At 41.9% G+C, this 15,427-nt stretch overlaps 1 protein-coding gene across 3 annotated transcripts in view; it reads right to left on the reverse strand.

The window, feature by feature from the left end:
* TMEM255B (transmembrane protein 255B) overlaps positions 1-15,427 on the reverse strand; it is a 70,329-nt gene that overhangs the window by 32,650 nt on the left and 22,252 nt on the right. For all 3 annotated transcript variants that reach the window (XM_050333258.1, XM_050333256.1, XM_050333257.1), the window contains one exon: positions 6,792-6,881. In XM_050333258.1, coding sequence (XP_050189215.1) covers positions 6,792-6,881 — 90 coding nt within the window. The remainder of the gene's footprint in view (positions 1-6,791; positions 6,882-15,427) is intronic.

Here is a 15,427-nt window from a genome sequence, read left to right on the forward strand (position 1 = left end):
AAACTTCAGCACTTTGTACTTAGGAAATTCATCAATAAAACATTTTCACCTCAGTGGACCATCAATACAAAAATCACTACTGAACTAGTGCTAATTTTCAGTTATAAATGTTTAGTGCTCACTCTGCTTAAAAAAAAATACAACTGCAAAACTTTTCAAAGAATCATAGAATAGTTTGGGTTGCAAGAGCTCATCTAATAGCAATGAACAGAGACATCTTCAACTAGACCAGGTTGCTCAGAGTCCTGTCCAACCTGACCTTGAATATTTCCAGGGATGGGGCATTCACCACATCTCTGGGCAACCTGATTCAGTGTTTTACTACCCTCACAGTAAAAAACTTCTTCCTTATATCTAATCTAAACTGACTCTCCCAAAACCTTTGCCTCCATCTTTCATATAGGTCCCTTTAGGTACTGGAAGGCCACAGTCAGGTTTCCCTGGAACTTCTCCAGGCTAAACAACCTCAACTCTCAAAGCTTGTCTTCATAGGAGAGGTGCTCTATCCTTCTGAACATCTTTGTGGCCCTCCTCTGGACTTGCTCCAACAGATCCATGTCCTTCCTGTGCTGAGGACTTCAAAGCTGGATGCAGTACTCCAGGTTGGATCTTCAACAGAGCAGAGCAAAGGAGCAGAATCACCTTCCTTGACCTGTTGGCTACACTTCTTTTGATGTTTTTATGGTATATGCTATGCCATGCTATTATACCAGTGAGTCATACAGGATGGAAATGGAATTAAAAGTAATTAGCTAATTTTATCTCGTGTGGTAGCATGGAGAAAGTAAAATGCATTTAGTGTTGTTCTCCAGAGAATCTACCTAACTTAATTCCAATTCAATTATTCTCTGAGTTGTGTTTTCTACCACCAGTTGTCAAGGTAACAGCTTTTTAGACATGGAACACAACTATTTGGTTTTTTCTTCAAAGGAAAGGCCAATAGGCTCACTCAGAACATTTTCAAATTACTTTTTAGAACATCTGGTCTGGCCTGTATTATGCAATTCTGTGGTCTGCGTTACATGCCATGGGCTTGTGAAGTCACCCTACTACTTGTGAAGTAGTAAAATGCAGCTGTGCTCAGTAAAGCTGCGGGTCACTCCTGCTGCAGTTCTTGCCCAAGTGTTGTAGTGAAAACTCAAAACAACAGAGCAAGATGCAGAGGAACCCAGCTCGAAGCAAAAAGGAACAGGACAATCCATATGTCTGTAGGTTTATGCTGTCCCTTCACTGCACCACATAAAATCAGACTCTCTTACAATCACTTCCTTTTAAAGCAAGTTCATGTCTGACCATAAACTGCGTTAAAACAGAACTTCAGCTGAGACGATATAGCAATAATTGATGATAAGGCAAGTAAGGGTCATTACCAAAGTCTTGGGCTTTATAAACAGAAAATTCAACCCAGTTCATGCTTAAAAGCAAGCCAAAAATGGTAAGTAAGTGGCAATCAATAGAGCATTCAAGTATTTTTATTCTTTTCTTTTGGTGATAGAAGACATTTAGAAGAGAAATCTAGTGCATCTTTAAAAATAGTTGAACCTGAATCTAAATTCTTTGGCAGCAATCTGTTAGTTTTCGTACAGCATGAATGTAAAATCCTGCATCTGAGCTGGAATAACCCCAGGCAACCATTGGCAAAGAAAAAGAATGGATATGTTCATCAACAAGTTGAATATAAATTAGCAGGGTGCTTTTGCAAAAAAGATGGCCAACCACACACTGGGCTGCATTAGCAAATCATTACCAATATGTTGGAGGAAGTGATTATTCCTTTTAGAGAATGCTCACGAGGCCACATCTCAGTATGGCAGCCAATTTTAATCCCTCTCCAAGTCAAGAAAGACCTTAGCAAATTACAGTCTGACCAGTGGAGGGCCACTAAATGATCAGGGAGGGGATTGAAAGACAGGATGTACCAGAATGGGTTCTGTATCGGGAATATTGTGGGCAGCAGGACCAGGGAAGTGATTCTTTCCGTGTACTCGGCACTGGTGAGGCCACATCTTGAGTACTGCATCCTGTTCTGGGCCTCTCAATTCAGGAAGGACACTGAGGTGCTGGAGTGTGTCCAGAGAAGGGCAGCAAAGCTGGTGAAGGATCTGGAACACAAGTCCTGTGACGAGAGGCTGAGGGAGCTGTGGTTGTTCAGCCTGAAGAAGAGAAGGTTCAGGAGAAACCTCATCACTCTCTACAACTACCGGACAGGAGGTTGTAGCCAGGTGAGGGTTGGTTTCTTCTCCTGGGCAACCAGTGACAGGATGAGAGGACACAGTCTTAAGCTGCACCAGGGGAGGTTAGACTGGACATTAGGAAGAATTTCTTCCCAGAAAGGGTGATTATACACCAGAATGGACTGCCCAGGGAAGTAGTGGAGTCACCATCCCAGGAGCTGTTCAAGAAAAAAGACTGAATATGGCACTCAGTGCCAGGGTCTATTTGACATGGTGGTGCTCAGTGATAGGTTGGACTTGATCATCTCAGAGACCCTTTAGAACCAACCTAACTGATTCTGTGATTCTGGCTGAAGGAACGGGGCTTGTTCAATGAGGAGAAAGGAAGGCCTAGGGATGTATTTATGGCTGCACTGAGCCACCTTAAGAATTGTTACAGAGAAAACAAAGCTGAAGACGTATAGAGAAAGGATAATGGCAACAATCACTAGGTGTAATTTCACTAATGTATCTTTAGGTGTTCTCACTGGTATTATTCCAAGTTCTTCAGTTTTTATTGTTCTTTTTAGAGAATCCCCTCTAATAAGTCTGTCTGGATGTGGTCTGTGAATTCCACTCAGTGTGATCAAAAGGCAGTTCTTACAATCAAGCAGAGAGGACTTCTCCTGCCTGAGCCCTTGGTTTCTCCTAGAGCTTTCAGGCATGTCTGAGTCCCTTTATATTCCATACTTCAGGAAAATGTGACTGGCCATGTGTCAGAACAGTAACAATGTTCTGTGATTCCCAGATGAGCATGTGAAAAGAAGATACACATCTTAAAATCTCTGCCCGTGCTTTTGCTACCTGTTTTCCTAACCTTCTCAGGAAGCTCTTGCAGGCAATTTCCTCACTTCATAACTTGATTTTTTCCTTCTGGTTATTTTAGGTTCTTCCTGGAGAATAACTGCAAAGCTAAGGGTCATGTGGCAGTGGTTGAGCCTTACAGTCACGGATAGGAGGGTAGTAGGTACTGTGGAGAACATGTATATGAGGTGGGACAGGGCATGTCCCTGTGTGGTGAGAGGAAGCTGTTGAATGATCTCCATTAGCACAAGTGGTCTATTCTCATCTGCTAAATAACAAAATGTCTCAAGCAAAGATGAATGCACATAATGAATTCCTGTGATCATCGTATTTTTCTGAAATAACATCACTGCACATTAATTTCAGTTTTGATTTGTTTCCCTTGATTCTGGCTTTTTTTTTTTTTAAAGTGAATTACATCTGCATTATTTTTTAAATAAGCTACTGCTATTTTAAATCAAGCTATTTTTCCTTCAGTGTTCTTAATTTTATAAATGGTGTGCTCCAGAGTTTTCTATAAAGTAAAGTGAGGCTTAAATAATTTAAGTATCTCTTCTCTGAAATATATCCCTTTCCTGAAAGAATTGTTATCAATTTTATGCCTTCTTGGGAAGAAAATAAAATAGAGAAAGTATTTTATTATTCTGTTCACTGTTTTACAAGTGCAGGAGAAAATATGCAGCAATAATAGTCTCCATTCCACACTGGGCACACACTAAGAAAAATCTATAATTATGTGATTTGTCCTCTTCACATCCTTCCCAGCTAGAATGAAGTTAAAAACAAAAAGAAAAACAGGACACATTTCTTACCAAATTGATGTGAAGGATGTTGTATTTGCTGTTGGTCTGAGGACTGCCTGGCTTTGGCTAGCACTTCTCCCTCCAGGAGAAAAGGGACCTGGAGCCTTGGTATCAACATCCTGATACTGGAGACAGAATAGTCAGTGCTGCCCTATTTCTTCTCACAAAAAGTTTATGGCTTTCGTATAGACTTAGGCACCTGCTCTGACATGCCAGGAGTTTGTCCTTTCCCTCACTGGAGGACTGTTTAGTTCAACTCTCCAGCAGCTATCCCCCAAAGGCAGTGGCCAAAGTGGCAACAGCACAACACAGGTCTGAAAATGGCTGGTACTGGCCTGTACGGAATGGACTGAAAGTGACATTTACTGCTTTTCCTGTAGCAAATGAGCTGTGATGCAAAGAGGATGTAATACAATGGCAATGACACTGTAGTCTGCAATGCACACATTCTTTTGATAAGGCCTCACCGTTAACTGTAAGTTAATTTGGGAGTGTACTTACACTACCACCCCTGCAGAATCTCCCAGATGTGTTAGAGAAACTAGATGATGTACACCTTTATTTCACCTTATGCTATAAAGTTCCTTATTAAACAGAGGAGGAGAATGAGATTGAGTGTGATTATGTTGAGATGCAAATTAGTTTTTCAACAAAAGGTACTACAAAGTATTTCTTTGTTCTGTAGCATGTGAAGGAAACCAGAAGAGACAGATATGACAAAACTCAGCCCAAATGTAAACAGCTGGAAACGGTTTTCCATAAAGCCTGTCATGATATCATGGAAGCAGATTCATGTCATTGGGTTGTATACCTCCAGCACTCTGGGGAATGGCTGCATAGTGGCCAGTCCCTTCCAGCCTCCAGTCCTGCTCAGATGATGCAGTCATACCCAGTCACCGATATAACCAGATATAGAACTGCACCCAAGAGTGTAAGATGCTTTTTTTGTGGGTGAGTGCAACGACTTTGTGCCTTGGTGTTCTCTGACCACTTGCTGACCGACTTTCTTCCCAGAGAGCACTGCAATGAACCGAATCACTTTTAATTCATAAACACACATCAAGGGCGTGCCACGACAGCAAGCAATCTCATGCAGCTAATTATATTATAATGCAGAGAAAGCAAATATAAACTCTAGGTATTGCATATGAAACACTGTTTCTTCAGATATAAGGCTATGTTAACATTCTAACATGATACCATTGCTTGATTTAGATAGGAAGCAGTGTCATTTCTAGGATAGCTAAGTAACATGTGAAAGGAGGACAGGGCCAAGAGAGTGCAAACTGACAAAGGAAACACCTAGAAAGGTGACAGGAGAGATGCCTGTCTCTGTGTTTGAGATTGAGTATACACTGTCCTCTGACACAGTAACTCGCCTCAGAGAAGGAAACTCAGTGCCTAACCTGAGCCATGGGGGGCTGTGGCTGCACAGCTGCACTGTGGTTATAAGGTATAAGACTGCACAAGTGCCACCTGAACACTTCCTAGTGATCACACCAAAGCAGGACAAAAACAAGGCTGGTTCCTGGGAAATTACTGAGTCACAGAATCATCAAGGTTGGAAGAGATCTTCAAGACCATCTAGTCCAACCATCAATGCAGCACCACCATAATCACCCCTAAACCATATCCCCAAGTGCCACATCCAGACGCCTCTTGAATACTTTGAGAAACGGTGACTCTACACCCTCCCTGGGCAACTTATTCCAATGCTTAACCACTCAGTGAAAATTATTTTTCTAACATTCAATCTGAACCTGCCCTGGCACAACTTGAGGCCATTTCCTCTCAAACTTTCACTTGGAACATGGCAGAAGACACCTACCACCACCTCACTACAACTTCCTGTCAGGAAGTTATAGGGAGCGACGAGCCTTCTTCTTCTCCAGATTATAAAACCTCAGTTCTCTCAGCCGTTCTGGGACAGGTCTAATATTTGAATAAGTGGCAGTGGTTTTGCAGGGCACAACCACAGAATTTTCAAGAGCGGGAAACCTAAATAGAAATCTGTTCCCCTCCTCTTTTAACCAACTCTCATGGAAAGGCTCCTTGGGCTTACGCCAGCCAGAGACCGAGTTATACCAGGCGTCATCCAGAGCAATGACAGGGCAAATGCAAGAAAAAGCAGGTCACTTCAACATCATGTAGTATCTATGTAGCACAAGACATGCTTACAATCCAGAGCATTTATCCATGCTCACATTTCACACTTCATGTGTTTATACTAATGGATGTCTCCTTCCTTGTGCAATGCACATGAGGTTCTGATATTCACATTTGGTTTAAAGTCCTCTTCAGTAACAGCAAAAAAGAAATCAGTTTATAACTTTATGCTCCAAGTGGTCCAAAGCCTAATTATTCTGATGTATTTGCTAACAAAAGTTCAAGCAGGGTTCTATTGATGCCAGTGGAGTTATGCTGCCCCTCAATGAATGTAAGCAGAAAGATGAACAGGCCCATGGTACTTCAAAGCAGTGAGAGGGTCGTATACAATCATACTTGCTGTATTATGTAGCACACTATATTTGACCTCTAATGTTTATTAACACATATGACTACTTATTTCCTGAGGATTTTGGAAATCAAAGATCAGTTAAAAGCTTGGATTCTGATGGATTTTTAAGTATAGCAAGCAACACATTTCTAACATGCAAACTGGCATATTCAAATCGTCTGGAGTGTTCTGGTGCTCATCAGCATCTGATGCATTCCAAATCTTTACTACGCCCAAAAAGTCTTTGTGTGATAGGAAACAAATTATGGTGGTGGTTGAAGTGTCCTCCTTTTTCCAAGTAGATAGGCCTTTTAGCATGCCTTTCATTTTCATATCACCTCTGTATTTGAAATCTCCAACAAGAACTATCAATAACTATAATATACTGCTAGACATAAATCAAAAGAAAATGCTTTTCTGCTAGAAATTACATTATTAATCAAAATTGAAAGATGTCAAAATCACTATACTTACTATGTGTCGTGCTGCGAACACTCCATCAACTATTGCACAACAGAATGCTGCTACCACACCAAAGCTGATAAACACGATGGAGGCTACCAACTGAGAAGAGAAAAACAGATTAGTAATGTTTTCAATATAATTCTTTAAGTAAAACAATTACACTAGCTTTTCTAGTAATCCTAAGTAATGGTTCCTCCTGCTGTAATTCAGTTTAGATTGGTGTGTCAGGATGACAGTCATGCACTAGTGAAAAGGCAGAAATTCTTGATGCTGGCTTGACAGACCATCAAGTCTACTAGAAAAGCTTAAATCTTTCAAGAGAAAATTAGGTCAGCTGTATGAGTTATCAAATTCAATGGTGATTTCTTCCAAATCACCTTATTTAATAAAATAGCAGTGGTTCCATAGGGAGCACGGCAAAAAGTCATGTTCCTGTTGGCTTGCATAAATCCTTAGAGCTTTACTGCAGTGATAGCATTTCACACCAATAGATAAAGACATGGTAGTAAATAAATAAAATAAAATAAAATAAAATAAAATAAAATAAAATAAAATAAAATAAAATAAAATAAAATAAAATAAAAATAGCCTGTGAATTATCAGAAATCTTTTCTTATCCCAATTAGCTTATGACAGCTTATGCCACAACTAAATTAGAGACTCATAGGACTGGTATCTCTGGAAGGGGTGTGGTGTGCTGCTTTGGCCCTTCCCCTTGTTAGGACTCCCAACCTGCCCCTCAGTCTCAGATTGGGCACAGCAGAGTTCAGTGCATGCCCCAGATGAAGCACAGACAGCACACTGTCAATGCCATCCAGCTCCGGGATGGACTTCCTGCTGCTGGCCAAGGCCAAGCCCATCAGGAGTAATGGTAACACCTCTGTGATAACGTATTTAAGAACAGAGAGGTATTGCACAGAAAGAACTCCAGCCAGGGGAGAGTGGAGTGAGAACGTAGGAACAATCAGACACCAGGGTCAGTGGAGAATGAGGGGCAGGAGGTGCTCAGGAGCTGGAGCTGAGGCCCTGCAGCCCGTGGTGCAGCCCATGGTGGGGCAGCTGTGCCCCTGCAGCCCATGGGGGACCATCGGGGTGCAGAGATCCCCCTGCAGCCCATGGAGGAGCCCGTGCTGGAGCAGGTGGATGCAGGAAGGAGGTTGTGACCCTGTGGGAGGCCCAAGGTGCCTGCTGGAGACCTGCAGCCCATGGAGAAAGGAGCCCACACTGGAGCAGATTTTTCCCAGGTAGGACTTGTGGTCCCTATAGGGGACCCACACCGGTATAGCTCATTCGTGAAGGACTGCACCCCATGGAGAGGTGACCCATGGGACAGTAGTTTGGGAAAAACTGTTGCCCAAGGGATGGAATGACACCAGAGGTCCATCAAGGATTGTCTCCCATGGGAGGGACACCACAGGAGCAGGGGAAGGACTCCTCTCCCTGAGCATACTGAAACAACTGACCATAACCCCCATTTCCCATCCCCCTGCACTGCAGGGGGCGGGGAGGGAGAACATGGAAGGAAGGAGGGGTTGGAGGAACATGTTTTTAAGATTATTTTACTTCTCACTCCTTTGGTCTGATCCTGTTAGTAGTGAATTTAAGTAATATCCCCACTTTAAATCTGTTTTGCCAGTGAAGGTAATCAGTAAGTGACTTCTCCCTGCTCTTATCTCTACTCATGAATCCTTAGCTGGTTTTTTTTTCTCTTCTCTGTCCAGTTGCAGAGGGCAGTGAGAGAGTGGCTTTAGTGGGTACCTAGCATCCAGCCACAGCCAACCCATGACACTTATAGTTAATAACTGCAACAGATAAAAAAAAATTCTTCAGAACCTGACAGGATGGTACCCTTAATTGATAGAGCACATGGACGAGGGATTCAGTTAAGAATGTGGAACCTTTTTGTTATTTACTAGTCATTAATTACTCCTTCACAACATGTATTCCTGAAATGCCCAAGTACAGATTACCAAAAACACGTCCATAAAGTTTCTATATCCGTTTTGCCTATACAAAATCCATACCTACATTACCTAAGCACTGTTCTCACAAGTGTAAAATTTGTAAGGCACTACAAGGCCACTTGAAAAATAGACTCTTTAGCTTATGTTGGGTTAAGAAAAGTACAATGTCAATGGTGGTAACAGGAGACACAGCATTGGTGACTTCCTCAAAAAAATTATATTGGGCAAGTAAGAAGTTACGGCCATATAAGCCACACATTGGGCACATAGATCAAAGCAGTATCACCCACTTGGAGACAAGACCTCTTAGTGAACTGGAAAAAAGTACAACTTAAAAGCAGAAGAATCACAATGTTTTCTGATACACTCTTTTGACCTCTCATTACCTCATGTCTTATGCAGTCAGAAGTGAGTTGGCACTGCCACAGGGATTGTTGTGGAGTTGGAATCCTCAGCATGGGGAGAAAAGCAGCACACAAAGTGGCTGAGGCAGATGGTACTGGACCTGCTGCATTCCCCCTGCAGCCAGCTCCAGCCTGCTGAAACCCCAAGAAATCACTGTTGCCTGCATCACCCTTTGACCTCCACTGTCCCTTTGCTCTCCAGTGCGGTAGTTCACGTCTCATGAATTTGGTTGTCTAAAGACCTTGGCATGCAATTCATCAAATCAAGAAGTCTGTGGGCTCCTATCACTGCAGACCACTGGGCTGTGCTGCCCTGTGGCAGCTGCATTTGCTACAGATCCTGATCTCTTTATTTGAAAAAGCAGAAGTGTTTAAAAGTTCTGATTAAGTCATAATTGTCTGATACCTCTATCCTGTTTTTCAAGTCATAGCAGTCAATCAAACAATTAGTGGGCTTAGCCAGGTGTCTCCAACTTGCCTGAGCTCAAGATGAATTTACTGGAAGCTGACCTCAAGGTGGCTTTTCATTTCACACATGAGCAACTTATTGACGATCTACAGTCCCCAAATCAATGTTTTCCACTCACGGAGATAGTTTAAATCACCTAATGAGTATGCTGGCCTCTCAGTTTCACCACAATGCAATAGGAGACCACATATAAAGCTACACAATAAATCACAGTATAGTCAGGAGCTATGGAGTTGGCTTTGCACCCCTAAGTTATGTTGGGGTTCATCTACCCATTCAAGGGGTTGCCTACAGTGAGCAGTCTCTTTGTGTAGCAGTGGTATTAAAAACACCTTTGAAAGCAAGAACATTTCTTGACTGAAGTAATATTTATTACAATGCCAAGTGGCAGAATGTGACACTGAGAGGTTCTTATGACTTAAATTGCCTTATATATATATTCAAATTATAAAAGAACTAATAATACAAGAATAACACCATAAAAGTCCTTAAAATGAAATTACAGATTTATAATCTCTCTCAAGTCTCTCACTGCTTGAGAAACAAGCAGTGTTCCTGAGTCTCTCACTATGACAAACACATAAACAAAGTACAAAATTAACTAATTCTAAAATTTGCAGCCAAGGCAGGCAAATGAAGTGCTGTTGTAAATTCAGAAGATAATTTTCCTGAGTAGTGGATGATTGCTGGAGTTATGAGTTCACAAGCCTAGCACTGTCTACAAAGAAAAGAAGTGCAGTTCACTTAAACACAGAGAATGCTTGTTGACAGGTACAAGAAATGGCGCTTTGAAAGAAATAAATACTGATCCATCACATCATCTCACCTCCATTTTTAATAGCATTATGTTTTGTCAGAAAAACTATTCATTATTCATAGCAGTAACAGTTATCCAAGAAACAGTTTTTGTTCTTGCTGTTCCGCTGCTGTGCAGCCAGGCTCCTCTACAGCTGTTGCTATCAGAAAATGTTTTACTCTTGGTTCTGGTACAGAATACAGTAATTTGATTATTTACAAGGAGCAATAAAACCAGTTATTAAACACTGAAAGCTGTACTCTGTGAGCCTAATGTTCAAACCCCAAACCCAGTTGTTTAACAGAGGTATTTTAGCAAAAGTGACAGCAAAATAGCATATGGAATGAGGGACTTCTGTACACAGTATTAACTGGAGAGGTTTTATCTATCTTCAGACACATCACAGAAATATGAAAACACTCAAAAATGCAAAACTAGTGAAAGGCTGGACTACTAAATTCTTGCACACTGCCTTCTCTCAGAAAAGACAAGCATTTTATTGCAGAGTTCACCTGTCTTGGACGACCTCCTCTCCTTCAGCAGCCATACACCACCACTGCCAGCCCTGTCACCCTCCTGTCCAAACAACACTACTGAAGGCAACAGGGGACACACAGTGGCCACAGACACTAGTCACAGACTCTCTTCAGCTGCCAGAAATGCACCTGGCACAGGCAGCTAAGTCTCCCACAACAATTCCTAGGCATGTTTTTGGAGTTAAGAGTTGGCCACAGACTAGACCCAACAGGTAGTTTGATGAGGCCATCCCAGCTGCAGCCGCGCTCTCTGTAAACACTGCATCTCAGGCCCCCTGGCACTTCATGTGCTGAATCACACGCTGCTGGTGCCATGTCTTCCCCTCCCTGCAACATGCAGAGATGTGCCACCAACATTTGCCAGCAGACACACGGAAAACTGCATTGCTCCCCAGCATAAGCACGTGCTGGCTACAGGCTGGAACCTTGCTGGATATTTACAACAGTCCTGTGAAATACTTCCACAAGGCTAACTAGACTCCAGGTCTCTGTTCTGGCACATCCCTGGTCTCCTCATGGTCTAATTCAGTCCTTACCTGTCCTCAGCCGAAAGGCACAACTTCTCAGATAACGACAGTCATTTCTAGCACCAGATGCTGTGTGAGATGCCTCATTCACTCAGTTTAGACTAAATAGATTTGAGACTTTGAAAAAGGCATGGATTTTTGTTTTTGAAATCATCTCTGTATTGGATGCAAGTTACATTATATCAAACAGACTCCCTTTGCCCATGCTAAATGGCTACTTCTGCATTGCACAGCCTCAATATCTCCAAGCAATGTGTGTTCATCAAGTCTCTCTGGGATTTCTTTCCAGGCATAGAAAGACTCAGAATCACGCTCATCAGTGTAAATTGAGAAACACTGTCATCCAATACTTTTTGCTCTAGAAAGAGAAGTCTTTGCAAAAGGCTGTGTAAATATTATACCACAGGTTTGTAAACTCCTTTTTATCCCCACAGAGGTTCAAGCAAAAGCATTTTGAAAATAAATGCATTGGGCAGTTTGTTGTAGGCTGCCCCTAAAATTACATTCCCCAAATTAGAGTTTAATTCTGTGGGCCTTGTTACTGGTTTGATTTCCCTATGTCTCTAAGATCAGAATTTATTACAGGCTTATATAAATCTGCTGCACTTTTTTCGTACTATGGGGATGATGATGTAAGAGCAGAGGTTTACAAAAACTCTTTATCACAAATACAATACAGAGAATGGTTTTCCACCCTGGTGCAACTAGGGAGCTGGAATTACCAGTCTCAGCCAGGAGCTACACCTGTTACCATGGCACCTCAGCAGGTCTGTAAATTAAGAGCCCACAAAACTAAGACAATTAAACCCATTGTATTGCGTTTCAGATGCCGCTGTCAACTATGCACTGCCTATGGTGCTTTTAATTGTGAATTAATTTACTCTAATTTGGAAAGTCTCTCTCCTGTGTGGCCCCTTCTCCTCACATAACAGCCAGTTCTTTTCCCTGCCCTTGGGACAGAAGGTGTGCTGCTGTAATGAAAATTAAGCTTGGGCAAGGCTCCCACTATGTAGGTTTTCACAACTGAGCTAATTAGGAGGTTTCTCACTACAGCAGGTAATGTGCTTCACAATTTAGGGCCTGACAAGGTATTTTTTCCAAAGGTTGGTTCTTAAGTGATGGCACTACTGTGACTGAGGCTTCTGCTGGAGGGGTTATCACACCACAGGAGATAGGACTAAGTCTTGTTCGTTATTCATTAACGCCAATTCCAGTCAGCACTACTTACAATGACACAAATTCATAATGACAAAAGACTTTCACAACTGCCCAAACTGTGCCTTCCAATTCCTAAAGGATCCCTACAAAAAAGCTGGAGGACTTTCCATAAGGACATTTAGTGAGAGGATAAGGGGTAATGGCCTGTAACTAAAAAAGGGAAAGTTTAGGTTAGATATTAGGAAGAAATTCTTAACAGTAAAGGTGGTGAAGCACTGGAACAGGTTGCCCAGAGTAGTTGTGGATGCCCCATCCCTGGAAGTGTTCAAGGCCAGGTTGGATGGGGCTTTGAGCAACCTGGCAACCTAGCAGAAAGTGTCCATGGCAATGGGGTTGAAACTAGATGATCTTTTTAAGGTCCTTCTCAATCGAAAACATTCTGTGATTCTATGATTCTGTGTTATCAGGTGTTTAAATCAAGTCTCATGCTTAGATCAAGTAACCAAGTCAAAAAACTACACCTTTTATACATCACAATCACTGCTGAATCCAGCAAGTTCAGTCATATGCTGCTCAATATTATTAGGAAGAATACAGATCTTTGATTCAGGTTTTTTTTCCCTCTCTCTGTTGTTAATAGCACCTCAGGGTATAGAGCTGAGCCTGGGCAACTGGTCACTGTCATCTGAAATGGTGTCTTGCTCTACAGTCCTCAGTTTGGTTCCCCACTGTCCAGCCCCTTCTGCTGCTCTCTCTCCCAAAGGGCTGCATCCCTGCATACCAACTCCTGTGCTTACCCAAAGTAACCCACTGCAATTCACTGAAATAAATTACATGAGAACTGTAAGGAGAGATGAGCACTAGACCCTGTGCAAATGAGAAGGTGACACCATGTCAGCCATGACAGAAGGGAAGGAGGTAGAAGCGCTGACAACTAATAGGTTGTTTCACCTGTTCCATGTAATTTGCAGTCCTAGAGATTATCAAAGTAAAAGCAAGGTTTCAGCCATAATGAATAAATCATAAGGACTGGGGTTATTTTGTTGTTTGTGGTTGAGAAGACTTTTGTTTTACTGCCTATGAAGAAGTCTGCTGTTTTCCAGTATAGTGTCAGGGATAATGAGGAAAAAAGCAAAATGAAAAGGCCAGTTGGTGTAACACAGGCAGGGGAGAGGTCCCATGAGAAACTTAGGCAACCTCACATGCATAAAAAGCTTGAATTGTTGAATTAATTAGATAAAAAAATGGAAAGACTACAGAAGCCACATGAGAGGCATAAATTATTATGCCAAAGAGTAAAAAGCAAGATCAAAATCCACTTTCAAAATCAAGGTGGCATTTTCATTTGGAAATTTTTTTTTCTTGCTCCACATTCTGAAATTGCAAAAGGCAGAATTTGCAATACCTTTTGTTACACCTTAAGTGCTCACAGTTAATTTTTGTCATAGGTAGGCATCAGTAATGCACATGGTTTTGTCTTTTTCACTTCCAGTGGTATTGACGCTCAGCTTTTGCAGATAATTCATCAGTTAGGCTACACACAAGGGCAAGGGACCACAGAAGTGTCTGTGGATGGAGAATGTGCAATAGGGTGACTCCGTGGTCCCAGCTCTCAACCAGCCCAAGAGCGCTTGTGCAGCACAGCCGAGTAAGACAAGAAAAGGAGCACAGATTCTGAGTGTGCTTAGTCCAGCTCTTCCAGGCACACACAGAGATCTTTAGCAGAGGGACTACCTCTTTATTAGTCAGATAAACAGACTACCTGAGCTGCTGGGAACTTTACTTGTGCCATTTGCTGTGACAGGTAGTTATGGCGATAGAGGAATCTAGCATCTGACCACACTGAGACATGTCCAGGGTTGTGTGATGGCTGTGCTGGGTCCCATGACAGGAGGTGGCTCACACAGCTATTTTTGCTTGCCATTTCTCTTTAGGTTATGAAAGGCCATCATTCAAAACTGTCCCTTTGTACCCTTATTGTTAAGCCTCCCCAGCCGTCCACCACTGAGCCTCTCTCCCATCCTCCTTCCCTGCTCTCTGTCTGCTGGCAGCAGCTGTGCCATTCCCACAGGTGATGAGTACAGCAGCTCAAGCCTTCTGCAACTCCAGTTAGCTGGAAAAGTAGCACGGAAACATTTTGCCTCAACATTGTAGTGTCCAAATAATACCTTGTATGCTAATTCTGACAGTTCCCTAGTCTAGGTCTCTCTGTTGATTTCACCCTCTAGAAATGCTTTCTTGAGCATTAATCCTTAATTTATACCAATCGATTTGCACTACTCTTTCTGTAATTCATCTTGTCTTTGCTTCTAACCTGATAAAGCATTCAAAGATTCAGTTTCTGTGAAAAATGCTATATAAAATAAAGATGAATTTTCCTATATTTTTATCTTCAGGCAATGAAAGAATGGTGGGAATTAAATCAATAGCCATTATGAAACATGAAACAAAATTACTGAATAAGGTTACCTGATTAATACATTCTTTCTTCTCTCATAATCTAATATCAGATATAAAAGCAGACCTAGAATAGCTAGGAAATTATTTCAACTTGTTTTACAGGGAAACCTTTACTAGAATGAGCAATCTACTGAATAAAATAACCTATATCAAGCAGTTTCTGTGCGCTTAGACTTTGAAACTGGAGTCGCCATTCCACTGCAATCAGAGAAGGAATTTGATATATGTGCAAATGAACACAAATTCAAGATAATCCATTCACTGATGAGTAAAATGCTTGTCTTGACTCAGTTAAAAATGCCACCAGAGATGACGCAATATCAGGTCTCCT

Source organism: Myiozetetes cayanensis, unplaced genomic scaffold (assembly GCF_022539395.1).
Source record: "Myiozetetes cayanensis isolate MyiCay16 unplaced genomic scaffold, myiCay2020 scf5-8, whole genome shotgun sequence".
NCBI classification, from domain to species: Eukaryota; Metazoa; Chordata; class Aves; order Passeriformes; family Tyrannidae; genus Myiozetetes; species Myiozetetes cayanensis.